The 24,254-nt window shown below is 43.7% G+C and overlaps 1 protein-coding gene and 1 non-coding gene across 2 annotated transcripts in view; one reads left to right on the top strand and one right to left on the bottom strand.

Moving 5' to 3' along the window:
- GPC3 (glypican 3) overlaps nucleotides 1–23,466 on the top strand; it is a 463,174-nt gene extending 439,708 nt beyond the window's left edge. Inside the window, exon 8 of the mRNA NM_001035463.2 lies at nucleotides 22,951–23,466. Coding sequence (NP_001030540.1) covers nucleotides 22,951–23,120 — 170 coding nt within the window. The 3' untranslated portion in view covers nucleotides 23,121–23,466. The remainder of the gene's footprint in view (nucleotides 1–22,950) is intronic.
- Nucleotides 8,348–8,454, bottom strand: LOC112445311 (U6 spliceosomal RNA). Its single transcript, XR_003033668.1, has one exon. It is a non-coding gene; the product is annotated as a U6 spliceosomal RNA (small nuclear RNA).
- Nucleotides 23,467–24,254: the final 788 nt, after the last annotated feature.

Below are 24,254 nucleotides of genomic sequence, written 5' to 3'. Positions count from 1 at the left end.
ATTCTGAGTTCTTGACATTATTTTACTGGACAAAGTTTGTGTTGGCTACAAAACAGGCCATTCATAACATCTATGAGAAGGAATTTAGGTAAGAATGAAGAGAGATTGTAGGATGTATAAAGACTCCCTCTCCTGAGGCCATTAAGAAATTCCAAATTGGTGCTGTTTTGAATAGTGACATTGCATTAGCCTTGCTAATTTCAGTCATTCAGGCTGATAGTCTGTTTACCAATCTACTAGATGAAACCTTCCCCTAACTACAGCTTCTTACCCAAGGTGAGTTGGTATTTTTAGACAGGCGTGGGGGCGCAGGGGGTGGGTAGGTAGTGAGAGAAGTTGGAAGGTGATCAAGGCTAGCACAGTAGAGCCTCTCAGCCAGAAACTCTTTGGAAAGTGGTGTATGTGTTTAATGCCTCAGTAAGACATGTCCTACATTGTTGAAGGAAGTTTCCTTTCCTTTCCTTTCCTTAAGGAGGAATGAGAATATGAGATTTTGTCACACCCCTGGCTCATTGCATCCAACCTCTTTGATTATCTCTGACTTTTGTCTGTAGTTCAATAATCAGGACTGGCAAAATAATCCATCCACGTGTGTTTGTTTTTAAGTGGGCATATATTTGCTCTTCAGTTCATAAAAATGTGCAAATAAACTGACAGATAATTAGTGGCAAAAACTCCAGGGGATAGGGAACTCCTTTTTAGGGGAGACTACATGTAAATGACATTCTCATAAATCTCTCTGGACTAACTGGCGTCTCACATCATGCTGGAAAAATGTATGGAGGGAAATCTTTGGAGCTTCGCAAGCAGAGAAAGTAGAAAGATTGCCGAGTGTTTGAAAGGGTTTAGGGTTTCATTGGAAGAGCAGCTGCACCCCACCATGCCTGTGCTCAGATACACGGAACACCAGTGAAGTGGTGCGCTGGAAATCATGGGGCACAGAGAAGCCCGCGTGAGGGCAGGGGGCCCTCCACGCCCACTCACATCCGGCCCTGAGTTACTGACCTAGGTTTCCTGTCAGTCAGTGACTGAGACCAAAGGACACGACAAGATCCTTCCCTGAGCTCCACGGGCCATCACACAGTAAAGATGAGAGCGAGAAAGAGGAGGGGTGGGGTGGGGGTGGGAAAACAGGAGAGATTTACTTAGGCTCTAGAGCAATGTCTCTCCAGAGAGAGGACTAATATTTCTGGTTTTCTCAAGTAACAAAAAATAACACCCGTAGCGGATTCATGTTAATGTATGGCAAAACCAATACAATATTGTCAAGTAATTAGCCTCCAATTAAAATAAATAAATTTATATTTAAAAAAAACAAAAATAAATTTATATTTAAAAAAAATAACACACTTGTAGAGCACGTTAAGGTTTAGAAATCACGTTTGCATATCTTCTCATACTTCTCATCCTTCTCACTTAAGAAGCAGCACAACTTTGGTGCCCAGTAACCAAGGATTCTCTGCTTACAGGCAGAACTAGAAAGGTGCAAGGGTCAGGCTCCACCCCAGAACCCCCACTGCACTCAGCTCCTGCCTTTCTTGTGGCACTTCCCCCATTCTAACCTGGATACAGTGATTTTTGTTCCTGTCTCTCCTTCCTGACAGGATAGAGAGGTCCTTGAGGCCAATGACTGAGTTTTCCTCATCTCCGTATCCCCCATGGCACCTGGCACAGTGTCTAGCAAACAACAGGCTCCCAGTTGATACTCATGGTCTGCGCCTCCCTAGATGGACTCCTTGAGGATGGGTGCCATCAGTGAGAACTGCAGTGCCAGGCCTGCATGGTTCTCAGGACGTCAGTAAATGTTCCTAATGCTGAGCAAGTAATTAGTTAATTACACTGGACCAACCATACATAACACAAACCCTTCCATTCAGCCTCGGCTGCCACTCGTCCACCTCAAGGGGTTATCGGTGATATCACATTTAAAATGACATCTTTTAGAACAACTCAGGTATTTGTAACAAATTTAAGGACCCAGAATTTGATACATTTTCAGTCCTATTTTCTGCCAAAAGAGCCCAAGGGTGAGAAGAGGTTTTAGGGAAAGAGAAAAAAGTCACGAGGTAAACAAGGCAGGCTGAGAGGCTGGGGGGTGAAGAACGCTGCCTGAGTCTGTATCCAGGGCCCCATACTCTCTACACTCTGCCCGCCTGCCTGGGGCATGAGAAAGGTGAAGCCAAAAAAAAGAAAAAAAAATCAAATTGAAAAGGAGGCCTCCTAAACTCAGTCTTAGGCTTAATACTAAGGGGAAAAAAAGATTTGAGGATTACTTACCTTGTTGTTAGTCAAAAGGGGGCTTCGGATTTCTCCCCTGGGTGACCTAAGCTGTAATCTGTCTCTATAGTCCTCTGTTAATACTTCTTCCATTTGTGAGGAAATTATAGTGACCGCAGCAGCTCGACTTACTTTCTGTAATCTCTTGGCAGAGAAATTAAAAAGACAACAAAAATTGCTGTCCAACTGGAATACTGCATGACATAGGGGGAATTGATTGGGACAAATCAATGGAAGAAAACAATCTCTATTTAAGGAGAATGCATCTTTAATCATGGTAATCCCTTTAGTAAATTACTTTCTCTGGTGACATGGCATACCTAATTACAGTTTGCTCATTTTGATTCCCCCTTATAGTGTTCCTTGCTGCTAAGGCGGTGGTGGATTTGCAGGCTGAGCAGTGAACTTATTAGTGGCATTAAAAACTCAGCCAATTGGGTCTCAGGACCAAGATGTCACCACATTTAGAAGTGAATCAGAGATCACAGGACAATTATATTTTCATTTCACTTCCTCAGATTTAGTTTCCATCCCCTTAATGATCTGGATTCTCTGCTCTGAGAAGTATTCTCAATATCCTTCTAAAATTGTGAAAATAAAAATGGAATACAATAGTAAAATGGGTATAACCAAAGACAGCTTATGTACTAAGATTTGTTCCACAATCCAGTTTATACAGTTAAGCATAATATTAGGGGTTTTTGTTGGGGCGGGGGGCGGGGGGGGGGGGCTGTGCTGCACAGCATGTGGGATCGTAGTTCCCTAACTAGGGATCGAACCTATGCCCCTTGCATTGGAAGTGGGTCATTGGGACTCCCAGGTATTCTGTGGCTGTTGTGACCAGACAGATTTGTTATAACTCAGAAGTACCTCCTTTGTTTTAAATGAGTATCTGTCTGTTTTAAAAATAGTTGTTGCAATAGGGTGATGATTTTTCCCCAAAGATGCGTTAATATCATCCTATGTTATTGATGGGCTTCCCAGGTGGCACTAGTGATGAAGAATCAGCCCGCTGATGCTGGAGATGTAAAAGATATGGGTTCAATCCCTGGGTCAGGAAGGTTCCCTGGAGGAGGGCATGGCAACCCACTCCAGCATTCTTGCCTGAAGAATCCTATGGACAGAGGAGCCTGGTGGGTTACAGTTCATACTGTTGCAAAGAGTCGGACACAACTGAAGCGACTTAACACGCATAAACATATTATTAATATCCTCTATGAGGAACCAGAGATCAAATTGCCAACATCCAATGGATCATCGAAAAAGCAAGAGAGTTCCAGAAAAACATCTATTTCTGCTTTATTAACTATGCCAAAGCCTTTGACTGTGTGGATCACAATAAACTGTGGGAAATTCTGAAAGAGATGGGAATACCAGACCACCTGACCTGCCTCTTGAGAAACCTATATGCAGGGCAGGAAGCAACAGTTAGAACTGGACATGGAACAACAAACCGGTTCCAAATAGGAAAAGGAGTACGTCAAGGCTGTATACTGTCACCCTGATTATTTAACTTATATGCAGAGTACAAAATGAGAAACGCTGGGCTGGAAGAAACACAAGCTGGAATCAAGATTGCTGGGAGAAATATCAATAACCTCAGATATGCAGATGACACCACCCTTATGGCAGAATGTGAAGAGGAACTAAAAAGCCTCTTGATGAAAGTGAAAGAGGAGAGTGAAAAAGTTGGCTTTAAGCTTAACATTCAGAAAACTAAGATCATGGCATCTGGTCCCATCACTTCATGGGAAATAGATGGGGAAACAGTGGAAACAGTGTCAGACTTTATTTTTTTGGGCTCCAAAATCACTGCAGATGGTGACTGCAGCCATGAAATTAAAAGACGCTTACTCCTTGAAAGGAAAGTTATGACCAACCTAGATAGCATATTCAAAAGCAGAGACATTACTTTGCCAACAAAGGTCCATCTAGTCAAGGCTATGGTTTTTCCAGTGGTCATGTATGGATGTGAGAGTTGGACTGTGAAGAAAGCTTAGTGTCGAAGAATTGATGCTTTTGAAGTGTGGTGTTGGAGAAGACTCTTGAGAGTCCCTTGGACTGCAAGGAGGTCCAACCAGTCCATCCTAAAGGAGATCAGTCCTGGGATTTCTTTGGAAGGACTGATGCTGAAGCTGAAACTCCAGTACTTTGGCCACCTCATGTGAAGAGTTGATTCATTGGAAAAGACCCTGATGCTGGGAGGGATTGGGGGCAGGAGGAAAAGGGGACGACAGAGGATGAGATGGCTGGATGGCATCACCGACTTGATGGACATGAGTTTGAGTGAACTCTGAGAGTTGGTGATGGACAGGGAGGCCTGGCGTGCTGCGATTCATAGGGTCGCTAAGAGTCGGACACGACTGAGTGACTGAACTGAACTGAACTGAATGTCATCATTTTAAGAAAAAAATAATCTCCTTACTCTCAAAATTTTCTCCAACCCAGCTTTCCCAACTTCTGTCCTACTATCTTGCAACTTATCTCCCATGCATAGCCTCCATCCCTACTTGTCAGTGTTATTCTTGGAATATTTCTGAAAGAAAGACACCATGTTTTCAAAGGTGTATGTCAGAGGATGTTCACTACAGCCTTGTTCATGCTGGGGAGAAATTAAAAACAAACTAAATGCCTATTAGTGGGAAAATGCCTAATAGCACCGTTATATCTATTCATACTATGGAATTTCTCGCAGTGATTAAAGGAATGAGGCAGTTCTCCATGTATTAGCATTCAAAGATTTCCAAGACCTAGTAGCATATGCATATAAAATACATTTACTGGTAATTACCTCTTTGGAGTTGTGGAAAGGGACATGTTGAAAAGGTGGCTGCTTTTTTTTTTTAACTCCATATATTCAAGTATTGTTTCAATCTTTAGCTTCAAGAACATATTCATGTGTTGAGTACTTCAAAAATTAACAAAATAAAAAGAGTCTGTCAACTGTGTGGAGGATGGTTTACGTGAGAAGGAGACCAGGGGAGAGGTTAGAAGAATGTCATCTAAGCAGTAGTGGAATAAGCAGTGGCGCTGGGAAGGGGAAGAAGTCACAGAATATTAAGGAAGCAGAATTCATGGGATGTGAGAATTAATTACACCTGGAGGATGGAAAAGGAAAAGGAATCTAGGGTGACTTGTGGGTTTCTGGCTTGGGCAAATGGATAGCTCAGTTCAGTCCAGTCACTCAGTCATGTCTGACTCTTTGCGACCCCATGGACTACAGCACGCCAGGCCTCCCTGTCCATCACCAACTCCCAGAGTTTACTCAAACTCATGTCCATTGAGTTGGTGATGCCACCCAACCATCTCATCCTCTGTCGTCCCCTTCTCCTCCCACCTTCAATCTTTCCCAGCATCAGGGTCTTTTCAAATGAGTCAGTTTTTCACATCAGATGGCCAAAGTATTGGAGTTTCAGCTTCAGCATCAGTCCTTCTGTTGTAGCCACGTGTTCCCGGAAACAAACTCACTCAGAAGGACAATGCAGATAGTGGAGTGCAGTTTATTACACCGGCGGGCCCAAGGCAGAGTCTCCTCTTAGCCAAGGACCCTGACCAGCATTTGTGAAAATCTTTTATACCCCATGTGTACGTGTCTGAACCCACCACTCCAAATTCCTTGAGACACATAAACAAAGGAAGGGTAAATACAATCCCAATAACCCCATCAATTCACGTGTTATGTGCTCAAAAGTTAAATAATTAGCCAATAATCAATAAGCCCAAGGTTACACTCCGATAGGTACGGAAAAATTTATGGCCTGACCAGAGGGGGTCTTATCCTTCTGTCATTTCCATAGTCACTAAACACAGAGTTCAGAGTCCATTGGAGAGGTGGCCGAGCATAATCAGCATGAACAGACCTAAGATGGAGTCCAGGCCCTATGAATTCCCTCTTCACTTTCAATGAATATTCAGGACTGATTTCCTTTAGATGGACTGGTTGGATCTCCTTGCAGTCCAAGGGACTCTCAAGAGTCTTCTCCAACACCACAGTTCAAAAGCATCAATTCTTCAGTGCTCAGCTTTCTTTATAATCCAACTCTTATATCCATACATGATTACTGGAAAAACCATAGCTTTGACTAGATGGACCTTTGTTGGCAAAGTAATGTCTCTGCTTTTTAATATGCTGTCTAGGTTGGTCATAACTTTTCTTCCAAGGAGCAAACGTCTTTTAATTTCATGGCCGAAATCACCATCTGCAGTGATTTGGGACCCCAAGAAAATACAGTCTGTCACTGTTTCCACTGTTTCCCCATCTATTTGCCGTGAAGTGATGGGACCAGATGCCATGATCTTCGTTTTCTGAATGTTGAGCTTTAAGCCAACTTTTTCACTCTCGTCTTTCACTTTCATCAAGTCTCTTTAGTTCCTCTTCACTTTCTGCCATAAGGGTGGTGTCATCGGCATATCTGAGGTTATTGATATTTCTCCTGGCAATCTTGATTCCAGCTTGTGCTTCATCCAGTTTTCAAGTACTGGATGGCTAGTTGAAGCTAATCTGAACTGGGGCGAGGGTAGGGCAGCAGGGGCCCACTGGAAGAAGAGCAGCTAAGGGAATAGAAACACTGTGTTGTTTGTGGCTTATTGAGTCTGAGTTGCCTGAGGGACATCCAGGTCAGAACAGTTCACTTTCCAGACAATGTCTGAGCAAGAGATAGATTTGGGACTCTGGGGAAAGAGAAAACCAGGGCCACAGATGAGAACGTTCAAGAAGGCTTATCAAGTGAGAAGTGAGGAGAGTCAAAGAAGGAGAGAACACCTGTCTTTAAGAAAAACAGCCCCCAGAGCAGTCTGAGAATGATTAGAGGAGGGACCTGAGAGGAAGTGGTATCAGATAGTGAGGAGGACAGCTAGTTTTAAGACAGAGTAGCCAACAACAGTATTGGATGGTGCAGAGAGCTCAAGATGAAAAGATGAGAAACTCAAAAGAAACCATTGAGGGATTAACTGTAAACTAGTATGAGGGACCTTATGGGTAAAGCTCCATGACTGATAGCTGCTGCTGCTAAGTCGCTTCAGTCGTGTCCGACTCTGTGTGACCCCATAGACGGCAGCCCACCAGGCTCCCCCGTCCCTGGGATTCTCCAGGCAAGAACACTGGAGTGGGTTGCCATTTCCTTCTCCAATGCACGAAAGTGAAAAGTGAAAGTGAAGTTGCTCAGTCATGTCCGACTCTTAGCGACCCCATGGACTGCAGCCCACCAGGCTCCTCCATCCATGGGATTTTCCAGGCAAGAGTACTGGAGTGGGGTGCCATTGCCTTCTCCTCCATGACTGATAAAAATGGTCTAAAATTGAATTACAATGGTTGCACACCTTGCTAAATTTACTAAAAGTCATTGAACTGTATACCTGAAATTTACTTGAAGTAGGTGATGTGGTATGTACTCAATAAATTTCTTTAAAAAGTAAAAATGAGGGGTGGGGGAAGTATATATTGGAACTTAGTTTGAAGCAAGCTCTGATTCCAGGGAGAACTTTCCAGTCTAACCTCTTCTTCCTAATTGGTTAGAAAAAGTCCCATGAAATACAACAGGCAGGAAGCGTACATTGCTGATGCCACATCCTGATCCTTCCCCAATCTCTTGGAACATCAAAAACTCCTTTATGTGTGTGATTTGCTTTTCACCCAGCAATAAATACTACCACCCTATTCCCTGTCTTCCTTCAGATGATTGCAGTATAGTTGCTGTGTTCATTATTTGTATTAACTTCTAGCATATATTTCCATTTTATAGTGCCAGGCTATAAGGCCCCGGTTCTGATCTGTTTTGTTGTTGTTGATTGCATTTTAGTGTCTTTAAATGTGGCTTCATTATTGCCCCTGCAAGGCCTTTCAGTCTGAAATCTCATCATTCATTTTCTAACACCTCTCTTATGCTTATAGCCTGATGCCTCGTTCTTCTCAGTCATTTCCCTTCTTAAATTGATTTGGCCAATGACATGTATTTGTGTGTTAACAGGCACATTTGCCTTATTCTGTAGACAGGTAAAAACAATATGGAAAACTTCTGCCCCTTCTTAGTTATAAGGAACTAGGGCTGCCCTTGACCCTATGTATTTTTTAAAAAATATGGAACACTTAATGAATTTGCGTGTCGTCCTTGTACAGGGACCATGCTAATTGTCTCTGTGTCATTCCAGTTTTAGTATACGTGCTGCCAAAGCAAGCACAACCCTATTTATTTTTTATGTATTTACTTTTTTAATTGAAGTATAGTTGATTTACAACATTTTGTTAGTTTCAGGTGAATGGCAAACGCATTCATATACACACATATATGCATACATACTCTTTTTCAGATATTTTGCCATTATGGTTTATTTTTGTTGTTGTTGTTCAGCCGCTAAGTCCTGTCCCATACTCTTGCAACTATATGGACTGCAGCACACCAGACTCCTCTTGTCCTTTACTATCTCCAAGATTTTGCTCAAATTCATATCTGTTGAGTCAGTGATGCTGTGGGGTACAAGATACTCTTTTCTTCCTCTGGATCCTGAATGATACCGTTATGTGGCTGTACTGAGCGAGGTGTCTACCACCTGCAAATTACTGATAATTGTTTCCTGTTGATAGGGAAAACTTTCCATGGAAACAATTCCTAAGATGCTTGTTCTGTCTTCTCTATAAACAGCATCCTCTTATGGCCATCCCATACCATATATGCACGTTTCATAGTGTGTGAATTACTCAGTTGTGTCCAACTCTTTGCAACCCCATGGACTGTAGCCGGTTAGGCTCCTCTGTCCGTGGAATTTTCCAGGCAAGAATACTAGAGTGAGTTGCCATTTTCTTTTCCAGGGATCTTCCCGACCCAGGGCCAGGGATCAAACCTGGATCATCTGCATTGCAGGCAGATTCTTTACCGTCTGAGCCACCAGGGAGGCCCATGCACATTTCATATTGCCTGACAAATACTCACGTTATTTCTGAGACTTAGCCTCTATCTTAATAAGTGGGACAGATTTTGTGCGGGGGTTTCTCCCTACCCTAGGCAGGTCAGTAGTTACTCCCTTAAATTTATGTCTTGGTTGATAACTCTTTGGCAAACTTAAAGCTCTGGTCACTAAGCTACTCATGGTCTCCAAAAGACACTGATCCCTTTCTTTGAAAGAGAGAATCCAAAGCAGTCTCTTTAGATTCCTCTCTAGACAGTGTCTGTGTCAAAGGGAGGAATGCAAAGGTCACTTGAACCCTGTCCCTTCACCCTTTATCCCTGCCATGAGACCTAGAAAGACCTGAATGAAATCCTAGAATCTCAGGTTTGGAAGGGTCATCAGAAGCTATTTACCTTCACCCCCTCATTCTATGTTTGAATCCCTTCACCAGTCTTTCTACCAAATGGCTGTCCAGATTCTCATGGACCACCTCCAGAGATGGATCTCAGTGCCTAGGGGCAGCCTACGCAATTGTCAGATTGCAGTAATTAAAGAAAGTTCTTTATCTCTTTTGAGTTCAAATCATTTTCCCCTTAGAAGGATGACAAGGCTGTGAAACAGAAGTACTAAAATGGCATGGCTGTGAAGCAAGAAGAGTCTGAGATGAGAAAGAGAAGGGAAGGAGCAACAGTGGTATGCGTGGTGCAGGGGGTGGAGCAGAGGCAGATAAGTAGGTCAGTGGAGGTGGCGGTGGGGGGTGGGGCAATGAAGGAGACTGAGCTGAGAGGCAGGACTGTGCCGAGGGTAAACAGGAAGGCCATGGGTATGTTGATGGAAGATTAAGGAGATACTAGAACCTCTTCTAAAACAAATGGAACCCAGGTTAGAGGTTTAAATCAAAGTGCAGAGGAACAGAAAAGCATCTTTAACATTCGGAATCCATCAGAGGATTCCAACCTTGCCCTTTGCCTAAGGATATGGAAAAGATCACTGTAGAGACAGGAGAGAATGTTTAGTAAAGCAACAACTAGACAGAAGAGAAGGGATAATTGGACAGAGGAAATGAGTTTAAAGAGCAATGGAAAGAGAAAAAGAAGTGAATAGAGAAATGGAAAGGGGGGAATGAAAACACAGAACTTTTAGGTTAAGGAATTGTATTTATTCTCATGCCAGCACATAATTGTATTTTCCTGGCAGCCATTCCACAGACCTCTGCAAGGGGAAGGGGTGCCGGCACATGTGACTATAGGGACTGAGGTCTTACTGCTCTGTGCTTTTACAGCCAAGCAAAGGACTTCATTCATGAAGCTGTATTTTGATGTTGCAGGGACAGGCACTGAAATGTCAATCACCAGAAAACAGCTCCTCATTTGGGAATTGGTGGTGATGGAAAGGGCAGGGTATGCTCCAGTGGTGGGTAGATTCTGGGGCGAGGGCAAGGGTCAAAGGTATGGGAAGCCAATCACAACGGTTCCAAGTGAGAAAGAAATGGAACCTGCTCACCAGCAATCCTGTTTCCCACCCAGTGTGGCACCCAGAATGCTGGCATGTGTCCCTTGCTTACATAGTAAGGCATCGAGTTTCAGACAGTGAAAGGGAGTAAGAAGCAAATCGTGTAGATTCCGTCCACACTCAGTACAGTGAACTGATGCTGTGGGTAATGAGAACTGGCTATTGAAAGGGCAGTTTTGGTATCTAAAGGTCAGGGTTTGAACGCTGCCATGTGCTTCCTGGGCCACCCACACCGTTGGCCCTGCCTTTGTGTTATGTTCATCATTGCTCAGTGGGACTCCTTCCGCTAAGGAAATCTTCAGTTGATAAAGATAGACTCCTCAGGAAGGGTATCTACTAAGGAGGTAGCCCTTCACCTTCATATTCTCAGTAGACTGGGGTTACGTGTTCATTTGTGTGGCCATTGAGTCACGCATTCATTCAGTTTTTCACTGTCTCTGCTAGCTCAGTACCAGGTGGGAGCTAAAGAGAGAAGTAAGACTCATTTCTTCCTTTGATGGGGCTCCAAGTCTAGCTGAGTGACTAACTCTACTATGTATGCTGCAGATTGAAATTCGTGCTATGATAGAAGTACAATCCAATTAATAATCAGAGAGAGAAGTGATTCATCTGGACTGGGGTGATAAGGGAAAGAAAGCTTCCTGGAAGAAGTGCCATGTAAGTTGAAGCCTGAGAGAGAGGGAAAAAAAGAGATGCCATCCCAAGTTGAGGGAACAGCATGAAGAAAGACACGGGAAGCTCAAAGCACTTGCCACTCTCAGAAAATAATAAACGGGGTGGTACGACCACAGTCTATGGTACTTGGGGAAATACATGGGCAGTTGAAACTGGAAAGCAAGACAAGATGAGTTCAAGAAGCTCATGAATGCCCATGCTAAGGAACTAGGACTTTACCCACATGCAGTAGGGAGCCATCATCGGATTTTGAGAAGAGAGAAATGTGATTCAACAGGTGATTGGGGAAAAGGGTATTTGTCTTTTTTCTACTGTCACAGAATAGAACATATTCTTTCTTCCCGGACAGCAGCGGGCCATTGGAGAGCAATGGGCATCTTGTCTGCTAGGGCACTGAGGACTGTGGCGGGAGGGGAGAAAACAGGGGGAGAGAGGCTGAGGAGAAGAGGAGAAATGGTCACTGCCCAAAGACTGAGGAGGGGGGACTTCCCTGGCAGTCCAGTGGTTAAGTCTCCATGCTCCCACTGCAGGGGGGCATGGGTTCCATCCCTGGTCACCAAGCTAAGATCCCACATGCCAAGCAGCTCAGCCAAAAACCCCCACACAGACACAGGAAGTGGCACCTTTGTGAACGGTGGTGTACTGACAGTCCAGACCCAAAGACGGGAAGGGAGGAGGGAGCCAGGATGACAATGTGTTCTTCCAAGTAAATTGACAGTAAAATAAACTCAGTTCCCCAAATCCCATTAATGATGAGGGGGGCATTTCACAACTGGAGAGTTTTTGGGGAACAGCTTCAGATAAAACAACTAAGCGAGGCTTTTCATCTTTCATTTATGAGGGCACCTGCCTCCTGTTGATTTCTGGCCTGTAATGTTCCTACACCCAGGCTGAGTGTTTTCAGGGACTTGAGCCATTTTGACCTATTGGCTATTATTCTAGTAACTTTCCTTTGCTGTTGGATATTGTATGCAGTTTAGTTCTCAGGTACATTTTTTGTAAGATCCACCATGGCTGATTAAAAACGGAAGAGTACCAGATTTGGGGTTTTCCCATTCCAGTCTGTCTAAAACCCTATGTCAACTACTATCAAAGAGTTTTTTATTAAGCATCTTGGAGCGCGGGTTCCAAGGGACTATAAGGGCACTCCCTCACTCCTAACCGCCCCCTCAGCGATTTGATTTGGCTACAAAAAGTGACATTTTGTATCTTCCTTCTACATCTTCAAAGCCCAATGATGCATACCTCTGTAGCTGCATCATGTTTGAAATTTATATTATAAACAGAGCTCTGTGAATCTAAACCATTAAGTTTTTTAAAGTAATGAGGACAGAGTGTATTTATTCCTTCATTGATGGTTTTTAAAAATGCATTTTCAGCTTAGCATTTGTGTGACTCACAAAAGTAAATGTAAGTTTCCTGCGGTTGTATATAAATTTCTCTTAAAATAGCCTCAGATTAAAATTCTTGACAAAAAATGCCCTCTTCCTTCACTCCCAATTGAGGAGCCATATTTGCAATTCTAGGGTAGTGCTTAAATATCCATTTAAATTTTTTTGGACAACTTGAATTTCGAAGCATACCTTTTGGGGGTGGGTGTTTTGGTATCAGGTATATTCACACACTCACTCCTCTCTAAAGTAAAATGCCAGAGGAACGCTGCATTCACACTCCCCTTAGGAACTAGGATGTACCCGTAAATGCCATTATCTTTTGGCTTCTATAGTTTTTTAATCATGGTGAAATATATATCACAAAACACTTGTCTTTTTAACCATTAAGTATACAATTCACAGGCATTATTTACACTTGTAATGTGTGCGACCATTACCACTATTGCCAAAATTTGCCTATTCTGCCTAGTTATATTTCTAGAAATGGAATCATGTATTATGTGGTATTTAGTGGCTGGCTTCTTTCAGTTAGTGTAGGTTTTAAGGTTCATATAATCTTGGAGCAGGCAGCAGTACTTCATCCCTTTCTATGGCTGAATAATATTCCATCGTATGGGTAGACCATGTTTTCTTTATCCATTAATCGACGGGTAGACATTTGGGTTTCTTCCACCTCCTGGATGCTGTGAATAATCTGCTGTAAACATTGGTACAGGTATTAATGCGTCAGGGATAACAAGAATATAGCATTTCCAAGACCATCTGGAGTTGGAACTCTGGAGACACCTCCTAATGAAGCTTGCTTGTGCAGGCGTTTGCTGATAGCTCTGCCACAAGACACACAATACACAGCTCTGACGACAGTGCTTCATCTCACTTGCTCCCCAAAGGCTAATCACCATTGAGTGAATCCACATCGGCTCCCTCTCTCTTCTCAATTCGGTACGATCTGGTTTTGGCCCAACCCGATCGAAAGTTCTCTCAAAAATCTTCCATTACCTTCTTGTTGACACTTTGAGTAGCTTCTTCTCAGTCCTTACTTTCCTTGACCTTTCTATAATACTGTGCTTCCCCTCCTCTCTTTAAAGTGTTCTCTTCACTTGCCTTCTTGAAGCCTGTTTTCTTCATCTTCTCCCCTGGCCCTGGCTGAATCATGTCTCTGTCACCAGCTTCTCATATTCCAATGAGTCTCAGGCCATTACTTCCCATGGGAAGGAAAGGCTTTGAGGAACTGTGATTCCTGTGGAGCCCTTAGGCAGCCTCAGATGAGAAGGGTCTGAATCTCTGACAGTAATAGTTATGACACTCCCGTGGAAGGTGGTGATCATTCTCAGGCTGGTGAAGGAAAGCCAGCACCCACACCACCCATCCACACTGTCAGTTTCCAGGATGAAGTTGTTCTGTTTTGGGGAATATGACTTGACCCATGATGTACCTAAACAAGTATAGCATTGGCCCACATCATAATAAGATTCTACAGCAAAATGACAGTTTCCAAACGTATTACATGATGTTCTTCTTTGTTCCTTTCTCAGTGGCTGGACACAAAAGTGAGGCATAGTTAGTGGCCAAATCCCCTGGACGCCATCTTGTGTTAGACACTAAGCTTTCTGAGCCCCATTTAAGGGCAATTACTGTGGCATCCCTCTCCTGACTAGGAAGTTATCGCAAAATGACTTTAAGTCATTAATCAGGAATATGTGGTCAGAATAGCCCAGCTTTGATAGTATACACAGCCTGGGTGACCCAAGTATCCCATGGTGCTCTTAAAACCATTATACAGCAGTGAAGAGTGGGAGTGAACACCTGATTCTGAGGATCTGGGACATAACCTGGAGGTCCTAGTAAACGGGAAATACTTTATGAAATCTTAACTGAGTTTGCAAATAACACCCTTTTGCTCCATCATACAGCCTTGTGTGTCCCAGTATAAAATAGTGTGCTTTTCCCTCTAAATCCCTGGGAAGAAGCATGCCATGGCCTCATGTCCCCACAGCCCACTGCAGCATACACCCAGCCCAGACTGAGAAACAGAGCCTAGAGGAAGAGAGGCCATGCCTCTACTAGTGGTAAAGTCCACTGTATTCTTTCAGCATCCTAGCAGTGTACCTAAGGGTATTTGTAGGCTGGAATTAGCTGTAGGAAATGAAGTGGGCATCTCATTGCCCGGCCCTCTGCCAGGAGCGGTGACTGGATTGTTCCCAGAATTTGCAGTCACGTAGTTGGGGAAATTGGCAGCTCACTTATTTGTCACGAAGGCACGTTGTGAAATGGACCCTAAAAGGAGTCCCATTAGACCAATTAAAACCAGAGGCCTCAAGTGTGCCATTTCCCTCGTCTGATCTATGAAGAAGAAAATCTCCGACTCACTCCCGGAGACCTGAGGTTCATTAACAAAGTCATTTTCCTCTGCTTTCAAGTCTTAAGTAGTCATTTCACACCTGAAAGTTCACAAAGGTGGTGGTGGGGGGGGAGGCGTTGATGTGGCAGGAAGGAAGGTTGTATTGAGGGGAGGACAAGGAAAACCAAGATCAATTAGGGATTCAGAAGCCAACGGCCCAAAGGCTTCTGTGGGAAGGGGCAGCAGAGTGTGCAGTAGTACAATTTCTAGTGATTTTCCCCATTTCAGCCTCGGGGGCCTACTAAGCAGTGCATGCTGGTTTCACATACTCATGTCCCAGGGCCCAACCATACACAGCAGATACAAAACACGGGGAGAACAGTGTTGCTCTGTTGCCATATTAGGGCCTGGATTGAAGCCTTCTGATGGTGAAGGCTTGGCAAGGAAGACACCCCCTGTTCAGCTCAGCAGCAGCATTTGCTCCCCTGGCATTGCAATGACAGCTCCTCTCTTGGGCTGCCCCTGTGAAGTCCGCCAGCTGGGGTGGGTGAGGCCCCTCTAGCAGTGCCTTGCCCTGCTTGATGCCCATGCCACCAGAGGGTAAGCGTTTGAATCTTCTTATATGTTCAAGACCCCAGTGGCTCTGTAAGGGCCCAAAGGCTTGTCTCACTGGCTGACGGATTTTCCTTGGTTGCCTGTGCATGCCTGCTTGATGTACCTCAGCAACTTCTCCCCCAGGGCTTGGTGTTTACGGCCTTTAGGAGCCGTCAGGGTTTAAAGAAAATAAAAACAGTCCAGCATGGATTTATTTTTTGCCAGGGTCTCTTATCTGGCATTAAACCAGCTTAAGAAGAAAGAGGATTCAGAATTTGGTCGCTGGTGAACATGACTAGGAAGGCTCACACCCCAGGAAAAGCAACTGACTGCAGCTTACAGGTGCTCTGGTGGGGCAGCCATCTTGGCTGCTGTGGGTAGAGGAATGATGGCGGCCTGAGCAGACTGTGCTCCTCATTGGGCCCCAAGAGCCTTGGAATCAGAGAGAAATAAAACTAGAAGGAAATTTAGAGTTCATCCAGTCCAGTACCTTGATTTAGCAAAATGGGGTGACTGAGGCCCAGGAGAGGTGACTTGCCAAAGGTGAAATAGTAACTCAGTGACTGAGCCAGGCCTGGAACCCAGGGCTCCAGACTCCCAGGATGGAGGCATCTTCCTTAACTCCCCTAGGAGATTCTGAATAACTAAGAATGGGGTTGTTGGTAGTATTGTTGAGTTGTTTCTGACTCTTTGTGACCCCATGGACTGCAGTATGCCAGGCTTCCCTGTCCATCACCAACTCCCAGAGCTTGCTCAAAGTCATGTCCATTGAGTCGGTGATGCCATCCAACCATCTCATCTTCTGTTGTCCCCTTCTCCTCCTTTCAATCTTTCCCAGCATCAGGGTCTTTTCCAATGAGTCAGCTCTTCACATCAGATGGCCAAAGTATTGGAGCTTCAGCTTTAGCATCAGTCCTTCCAATAAATATTCAGGGCTGTACCCCAGAGTAAGTGCTTCTTCCAATGCAGAAAACTTTTTCCACACAAAGCTCAGGCCTAAATGACTGATGATAATTTAAAGGGATTATCTAATCTGCAACACAAAGGACATAAGAGCAAAATGAGAGTCAGGGCTGAGTCTGTAATTAGTACAGACTGTTGGGTCTAACCCTCTGGGTGTAGTTAAACTGATGACAAATAGAAACTGATTTTTGAATTTAGCATGAAAATCTCCTTGCTGGCCCAAAAGGTTCTCGCTGACATTCAACTGCAAGACAGAAACAATTTATGTACATTTTACACTATGTACCTTACCAAACATCACTGATCAACATAAAAATATGAGTGATTTAAGAGTATGGTTTGTGGTGATCCCCATAATGCATCTGGCATGTAGCAAAATGAGATGGTCTTGGTTTGGTGTAGATTTAGCTTCTTCGTAGGTTTTTGAATTTTTTTTTTTTTTTTTTCATATTTGCTACTGGCAGATCCCCAGATACTGTTCCCACAGGCTTCTTGTTTTTCCCAAGACAAGATGTCTGACAAGTCTCTCCCACCCACTTAGGGCTGTCCTCCAAACTGTTAACAATGATCTTTCTGAAAAACACAAAACAGATTGTGCGGATTCCTTCCTTAGAAACCTGCAGTGGCTCCCTATTGCCCACAGAATAAAGTTTTATCTTTCTAATCTGTCAAGATCTGGCCTTTATTTTCTTGTCCTTCCTGCCTTACCTTTTATCATCCAGCAAGCAACACGTGCACAAACACACCCCCCACAACAACGAGTGCTCAACATTGCTTCCCTCCATAGAGGCCGCTGGCGCGCACTGAGCGTGCCCTCTCGGCAGTCTCGGGTGTTGATGATTCGACTCCAGCGGAACCCTCTGCCTGAAATGGGTAACCGTCTCACTCAGCCCTGCCACAGTCCACCCATGCTTCATGGCACAGTTATAACCCAATTGTCCAAAGGAGCCTTCCAGCAAGCTTTTTATTTGAAATTTCTCTCCCTTCTTTGTTTTTAAAATTTATATTTTGGCCATGCTGGGTCTTCATTGCAGCACACAGGCTTTCTAGAAACCGTGGCATATTGGATCTTAGTTTCTTGACCCGAGGTCAAACCTGCACGCCCGGCATTGGAAGGCAGATTTTTTTTTCGGCGGGGGGTGGGGGGGGCAGTATAATTGCTTTACAATGTTGTGTTAGTTTCTGCTGTACAACAATGTGAATTACACATCCACTTCCTTTTGAACATCTTACCCCCTAGATCATCACAGAGCACCAGGTTTCCCACTAGCTATCTATTTTATACATGGCAGTCAGTGTTACTCTCTCAATATGTCCCACCCTCCCCTTCTCCACCCCAAGTCTACATGTCTGTTCTCTCTGTCTGCATCTCCATTCCTGCCCTGCAAATAGGTTCATTGGTACCATTTTTCTAGATTTCACATATTGCATTAATATATGATATTTTTCTCTTTCTGACTTACTTCATTCTGTATGACAGACTCTAGGACCATCCACATCAGTACAAATGGCCCAGTTTCATTCCTTTTTATGGCTGAGTAATACTTCATTGTATATATGTACCATATCTTCTTTATCCACTCATCTGTCAATGGACATCTAGGTTGGGAAGGCTGATTCTTAACCACTAGACAAGGGAAGTCCCTTCTCTCCTTTCTAACCCCCTGGTGTTTCATTTTTGCCTTTATCTGAACCCTTTCCACTTTCTGTCAAGTGTCTTGTTGGTTTGTCTATTTGTCTGTAATCCCACCATAGTGTGGATTCCTCAAGGCAAACATTAGGTAAGTCTTTCTCCAATCTTCTAGCTCAATGCTTGGGACATAGTAGGCTGTCATTAAGTTTGTTGAATTAAATTGGATTGTATTTCCCCTGTCCAGGAATGTCCATGCCTATCTTAACCAAATCTCTATTTCCTCTGTGTCCCATAGTGCTTCCTTGTCATGCTAAGCTGTCCTCTTCATCTCTGTTCTTCATGATGGTGGCCCAGGCTCAGAATGAGTCTTTGCTGGGACCCCCATCAGTATCAGCCACGGGAGCCTGGCTATAGGACTGAGTGATAAAGCTTTGCTGCTGCTGGGTGGGAAGTCTCAGGAAACCCATAGCCACAGCGTAGGAAGCACAGGAAGGTATTATTCTGAATATTCCTAGGATCACTTGGAGGTAAGAGACTTGGCCCAGCTTTGTGCCAGGTGTGTGTCTGATGGCCTTGGCCATCATTGCTGATTGCTTCAGGAAAATAGAGCTGATGTAAAAACCACTTGGGGTCCCAAAACCTAAAACTCTTCAGTAGTTCACAAAGCTTCAGAAGGCTACTTAATCAACTGTGATCAGTTGTATGCGGAAACGTTGATTTCTCTCATGTGATTTTTCCTATTGATGTATAGTTGATTTACAATGTTCTGTTTCTGCTGTAGCAAAGTGATTCAGTTATACACATAGATAATTTTTAAATATTTTCCATTATGGTTCATCACCAGATACTGACTACAGTGCCCTGTGCTGTATAGTAGGACCTTGTTGTTTATCCATTTTATATTTAGTAGTTTGTATCTGCTAATCCCAAACTCCCATCCTTCCCCTGCCCGTCCTCCTCCTCGACAACCACAAGTCTGTTCCCTGCGTCTGTGAGTCTGTCTGTTTCATAGATAAGTTCATTTGTGTCATATTTTAGACTCCACAAGTAAGTGACGTCATAAGGTATGTGTATTTCTTTCTGACTTCACTTAGTATGATAATCTCGAGATCCATCCATATTGCTACCAATGGCATTACTTCGTTCTTTTTTATGGTTGAGCGATATTCCATATATGTGTGTGTGTATATATACACACAGCAGATCTTTATTCATTCATCTGTGGATGAACATTTAAGTTCCTTCCATATCTTGGCAATTGTAAATCATGATGCTGTGAACACTGAGGTACATGTATCTTTTTGAATTATAGTTTTGTTCAGATATACACGCAGGAGTGGGATTGACGGATCATATGTCAATCTATTGACATATGATCTAAAAAACTCTATTTTTAGTTTCCTGGGATACCCTCCATGATGTTTTCCGTAATGGCTGCACCAGCTTACATTGCCCCCAACAGTGTAGGAGGCCCTGTTCTCCACATCCTCTCCAGCATTTGTTATTTGTAGGGTTTCTAATGATAGCCGTTTTGACTGGTGTGAGGTGATATCTCATTGTGGTTTTGATTTGCATTTTCCTAATAATTAGTGATGTTGAGCATCTTTTTATTGCCTGTTGGCCACCTGTATGTCTTCTCTGGAGAAATGTCGATTTAGATCTTAGGCCCATAAGACCTAAGTTGGGTTGTTGGGGGTTTTGTTATTGTTGCATTGTATGAACTGTTTGTTTTGGAAATTAAGCCGTTGTTGGTCACATCATTTACAAATATTTTCTTCCAGTCTGTAAGTTGTCTTTTTGCTTCATTTATTTCATCTGGTTTTTAGTTCTCATTGGCAGGATATTTTCACTAACTGAGGTTTTGGTTTGTTTGTTTGTTTTTCAAGAAGGAACCCGTTACTACTTAATCACTGCAGTATATTTGGTGTATAAAATTGGCAATTCGTGTATGGTATAGCTCCATGTGAGGTTCAGAGTTAGCCGTGTGTTCAAAGAACACTTCTGCCACTTACCAGCTGTGTAAATATGGGCAAAAAAGTAACCTGAGCTTGAGCTTCCTCATCAGTAAAATGGGAATTATAATACCTATTTTATAACATTGCTGAGAGGGTTCAGTTACATGAGATCATGTATATAAAGGGTACTTAGCACAGTGCCTGGCACACAATGAGGACTCGATAATTGGTAGTCATTTTTATAATTTCAAAACATAGATCCTAGATATAGACATAACAAAAGATGTATTGGGTGGTACAAAGATGAGAAACTGCTGGATTTAACATAATTCCTGGGTGTACCATAACTGCTATAGTAGACAAAAGTGTGTAGTGTTCATGGATTATTTGAAGAGCAAGATAAATAGTAGGGGAACCGAGTGTTCACAGTAGTAGATGTTGTTTGTTTAATCCTGATGTTGGGCAAGGGGAATATCCGGAAAAGGAATTTTAAAGCACTGCTGAGAAGGCTCTCATTCAGGTCAGTCCTAAAAATACTCCTCTTCATTTAAGTTGAGAAGTTGCCGTGAAACTCAAGGCTGGGCTTTCAGCAGACCCAGCCACATGTGTTCTCAAGGCTGGTGAAATCTGATCAGGCCCTAAGCCTGCACTGTCCTTGCCGACTGACAGCTGACCTCCGCCTGCTCTGTGTGCCCTGCACCATTCACCTTGCAGAGACAGAGGTCTGATTTCCAAGCAAAGCATTGCTCTTTGTTCTTTTTCTCTTTGATTTTCTTTGTATCTAGTTATTTTGGGGGGAGAAGGAATGGAGATTAGTCTGCTGATTTGCTTTTCCCTCAGTAAGAGGGTTCACGGGAAATTTTGATTTGAATTATTAACAATGAAGAAGAAACACTTTCTCAGCTTCAGAAGAGCACAATGTGGTCAGATTCCTATATATTGGAAGTTAGGACATCATTTCTTTGTACAGCAATGAAAAATAATTATAGTTCATAACAAAATAGAAAAATTATTTGTATTGAATATGATAAGCAAAGGACTCAATGAAATATGCATTCAGATTAATAGGAAAAAATCAATACCAATTAGATAAGAAGGCAAAGAATATGAACTGTCCTTCATTGAGAAATACAATTAGTGAATGACAAAAAAACCCTTCATCTATACTAATAATTGCACATGTGTGCTCAGTCGTGTCCAACTCTTTGTGATCCTATGACTGCACCCCACCAGGCTCCTCTGTCCATGGGATTCTCCAGGCAAGAATACGGGAGTGTTCCTCCTCCTCCAGGGGATCATCCCAGTCCAGGGGATGAACCTGCATCTGCGTCTGCTGCATCGGCAGGCAGATTCTTTACCACTGTGCCACCTGGGAAGCTCATACTAGTAATCAGATACATGCAAATTAGAGAAACTGTAAGGTAGCACCTTATACAGACTGCAGTATCTTTCTTTATTGAGACATAGTAAATTTGGTTCCCTCATCATTGCTAGTGGCATTATAAACTGCAATAGCCCTTTGGAAAGTAGCACTGCGGACTGTGTAATCAGACCCTTTGGCTTTGATCACCTTGACTTTGCTGTCTGCTCTCAGCAATGCCAGCCTGTTAACAGCAGCCCTGGTCTTAGGCCCTGCTCTGCACACATCCTGGACCAGCTGAGTCCCCACACCTTCTTCCTGTGACTTATTGCATGTTTCATCCACTGTAAGAGGAGCTCTTCCTTCCTCTTCCTTCCTTCCTTCTGCAGAATCCCAGTCATTTCCTCTCTGCCTGTTGCTAAGCATCTCCATGTCCCCAAGAGATCTTTCTGGCTCCATTGGCCACAGGACAGTTGGCTGCTGAAGTTGCTCACATCACATCACCTTCACAAGATATTGAAATAGAAACACTGGTGACCAAGTCTAGAAAAGCCAAAAGAAAAGATTTGCACTCTAAATCTGGAAAAGCAAATCTAAAAGAAACTGAGCCTTGGGCCAACCATCTTTAATTTCCTGATACACCACTATCAACTTAGATTTGCCTTCTGGGGGACTTTTGAGTTAGGCCAACCCCAGTACCCCAGTTTCTTTACTGAATCATAAAGATATCTCATAAATGGTAGGCAAAGAAGGACTGTTACCCATAGGCCTCTTAGTCTTAATTTACTTGATATCAACTTAAATCCTAAGCATATCATGTGTGTGTGTGTGTTGCCAGGCAGCAGTAAAAAGACCATATAGATAAAAGAAGAAATATTTCAGAAAAATAAAACAACTTTCAGTAGCAAACTACCCTACTGTCAACTCTAAGGCAAGGCTCCCAGGGGTGCAGGACACAGAACAGGTACACTGGGGGTTCACATCCCCTCCCCCACCCACACACATACACATGAGAACACACCTGGAGTTACCCACACGGCACAGCCTTGCCAACCAGGAGACGTGACAAGTGCCAGTGTGCACCCCGGGGTGTGGGTGGAGCCAAGGGCAGGAGGGGCGTGGCCAGCTCATGTGCGCCTTGCTGGTGTGCTCTCTGGCAGGAATACCACTAGCCCTCTTCTTCGGGCGGGCCCCCAGCTCCTCACCCGTGTTTTCTTCCCATCTCCCAGTGGCCTTCCTTTCAAGGAAAGAAAGAACTCAAAGCCGGGCTACCCCAGCAGTCCAGACAAGTGCCTGGCCATGAAGAGTGCGTACCTGAAGCCGTTGGTGAGCCTGCATTTAAAGTCTTTCTTCTCTTTCCGCAGAACTGGCTTATGATCTGGACGTGGACGATGCTCCTGGAAGCAAGCAACATGTGAATCAGAAGGACAATGAGATAGTTGCCTCTCACAACCTTGGGAATGGCCATCCTCCCCTGAAGCTTCTCACCAGCTTGGCAATCTCTGTGCTGTGCTTTTTCCTCCTGGTGCACTGACTGCCAAGCTCACAGGATATGTGCTGCCCTTCAGCACCCTGTGGTCTCCCTCTATAAAGGGAACCACCTTTTTCTTTTTCCCTCTTTTTTTTATCTTCTATACCTCCTTCAGCCATTAAGTAGAAAACTAACCCTGCGTTACGTTTTCGAAAATCACGTGGCATCTCCATGAGGAGGGCAAATTTTAGTGGTAGTATAGATTGTCTTTTGCAATACAAAAAATCAAATTGTGCCAAATTATTTTCCTATGTTTGGCTGCTAGAACATGGTTGCCATGTCTTTCTCTCTGTCTTTCCCTTTGCATGGATTTCTTTGAAAAAAAAAATAATAAACACTCAAATAAAAATGCATTGAGTCTTTTTTGTAAGCCCTTGTACATGGTGACCATGCTGTGCTTTCCTCCTCCTCACCTAGCTTTCTATTCTGTATAAGAAAATCCCCCTCCCTCCCTATCTTTTGGGTGAGTATCAGTCTTGGCCCCAAGCTCCAGCCAAAGCCAATCCCTCCCAACACACACCCCATCCATAATCTCTATTTAGGTTAGAAGGAATTCCCTGATGGTCCAGGGGGTAACACTCCATGTTCTCAATGCAGGGGGCCTGGGTTCAATCCCTGATCAAGGAACTCAATAGATCCCACATGCTGCTACTGAAGCTCCCGCATGCTGCAACTAAGACCCAGCACAGCCAAATAAATAATTTTTAAAAATAAATGGGTTAGAGTGTCTTACCTGTGAAACTAAAGACACTTCAAAATAGTCCCCCCCATCTCTCTTTACAAATTTCACTTTGCTGAAAATGTTTTGCCCAACGAGAAATCCTCTGTATGGATCATGTACACAATAGTCTTCCTTTCTCCCTACCCAGAGAGGGGTCCCCAAGGGTACAAAGGAGTACTTCCCCCAGGTTCCTTGCTGCCTGTCACTCTTCTCCAGGGGTTGCCACATGGCAAGGCCGGCAGTTGCTCTGGGTCAGGTCATAGGGGTGGTTGTTGGGAGACCCAGGATTATAGGAAGCAACGCAGCTCTTGGCCTCAGACGGGGTCCTTCAACAGTTGTTTTTTCCACAACTAGGCCTTGCATACCTGTTGGCTGTCAGGCACTCTCCCAGCTGCAAAATGATAGAAAACCAGATT

Source organism: Bos taurus, chromosome X, assembly GCF_002263795.3.
Source record: "Bos taurus isolate L1 Dominette 01449 registration number 42190680 breed Hereford chromosome X, ARS-UCD2.0, whole genome shotgun sequence".
Taxonomy (NCBI): Eukaryota; Metazoa; Chordata; class Mammalia; order Artiodactyla; family Bovidae; genus Bos; species Bos taurus.
This window is presented reverse-complemented; position numbering and strand designations above follow the sequence as displayed.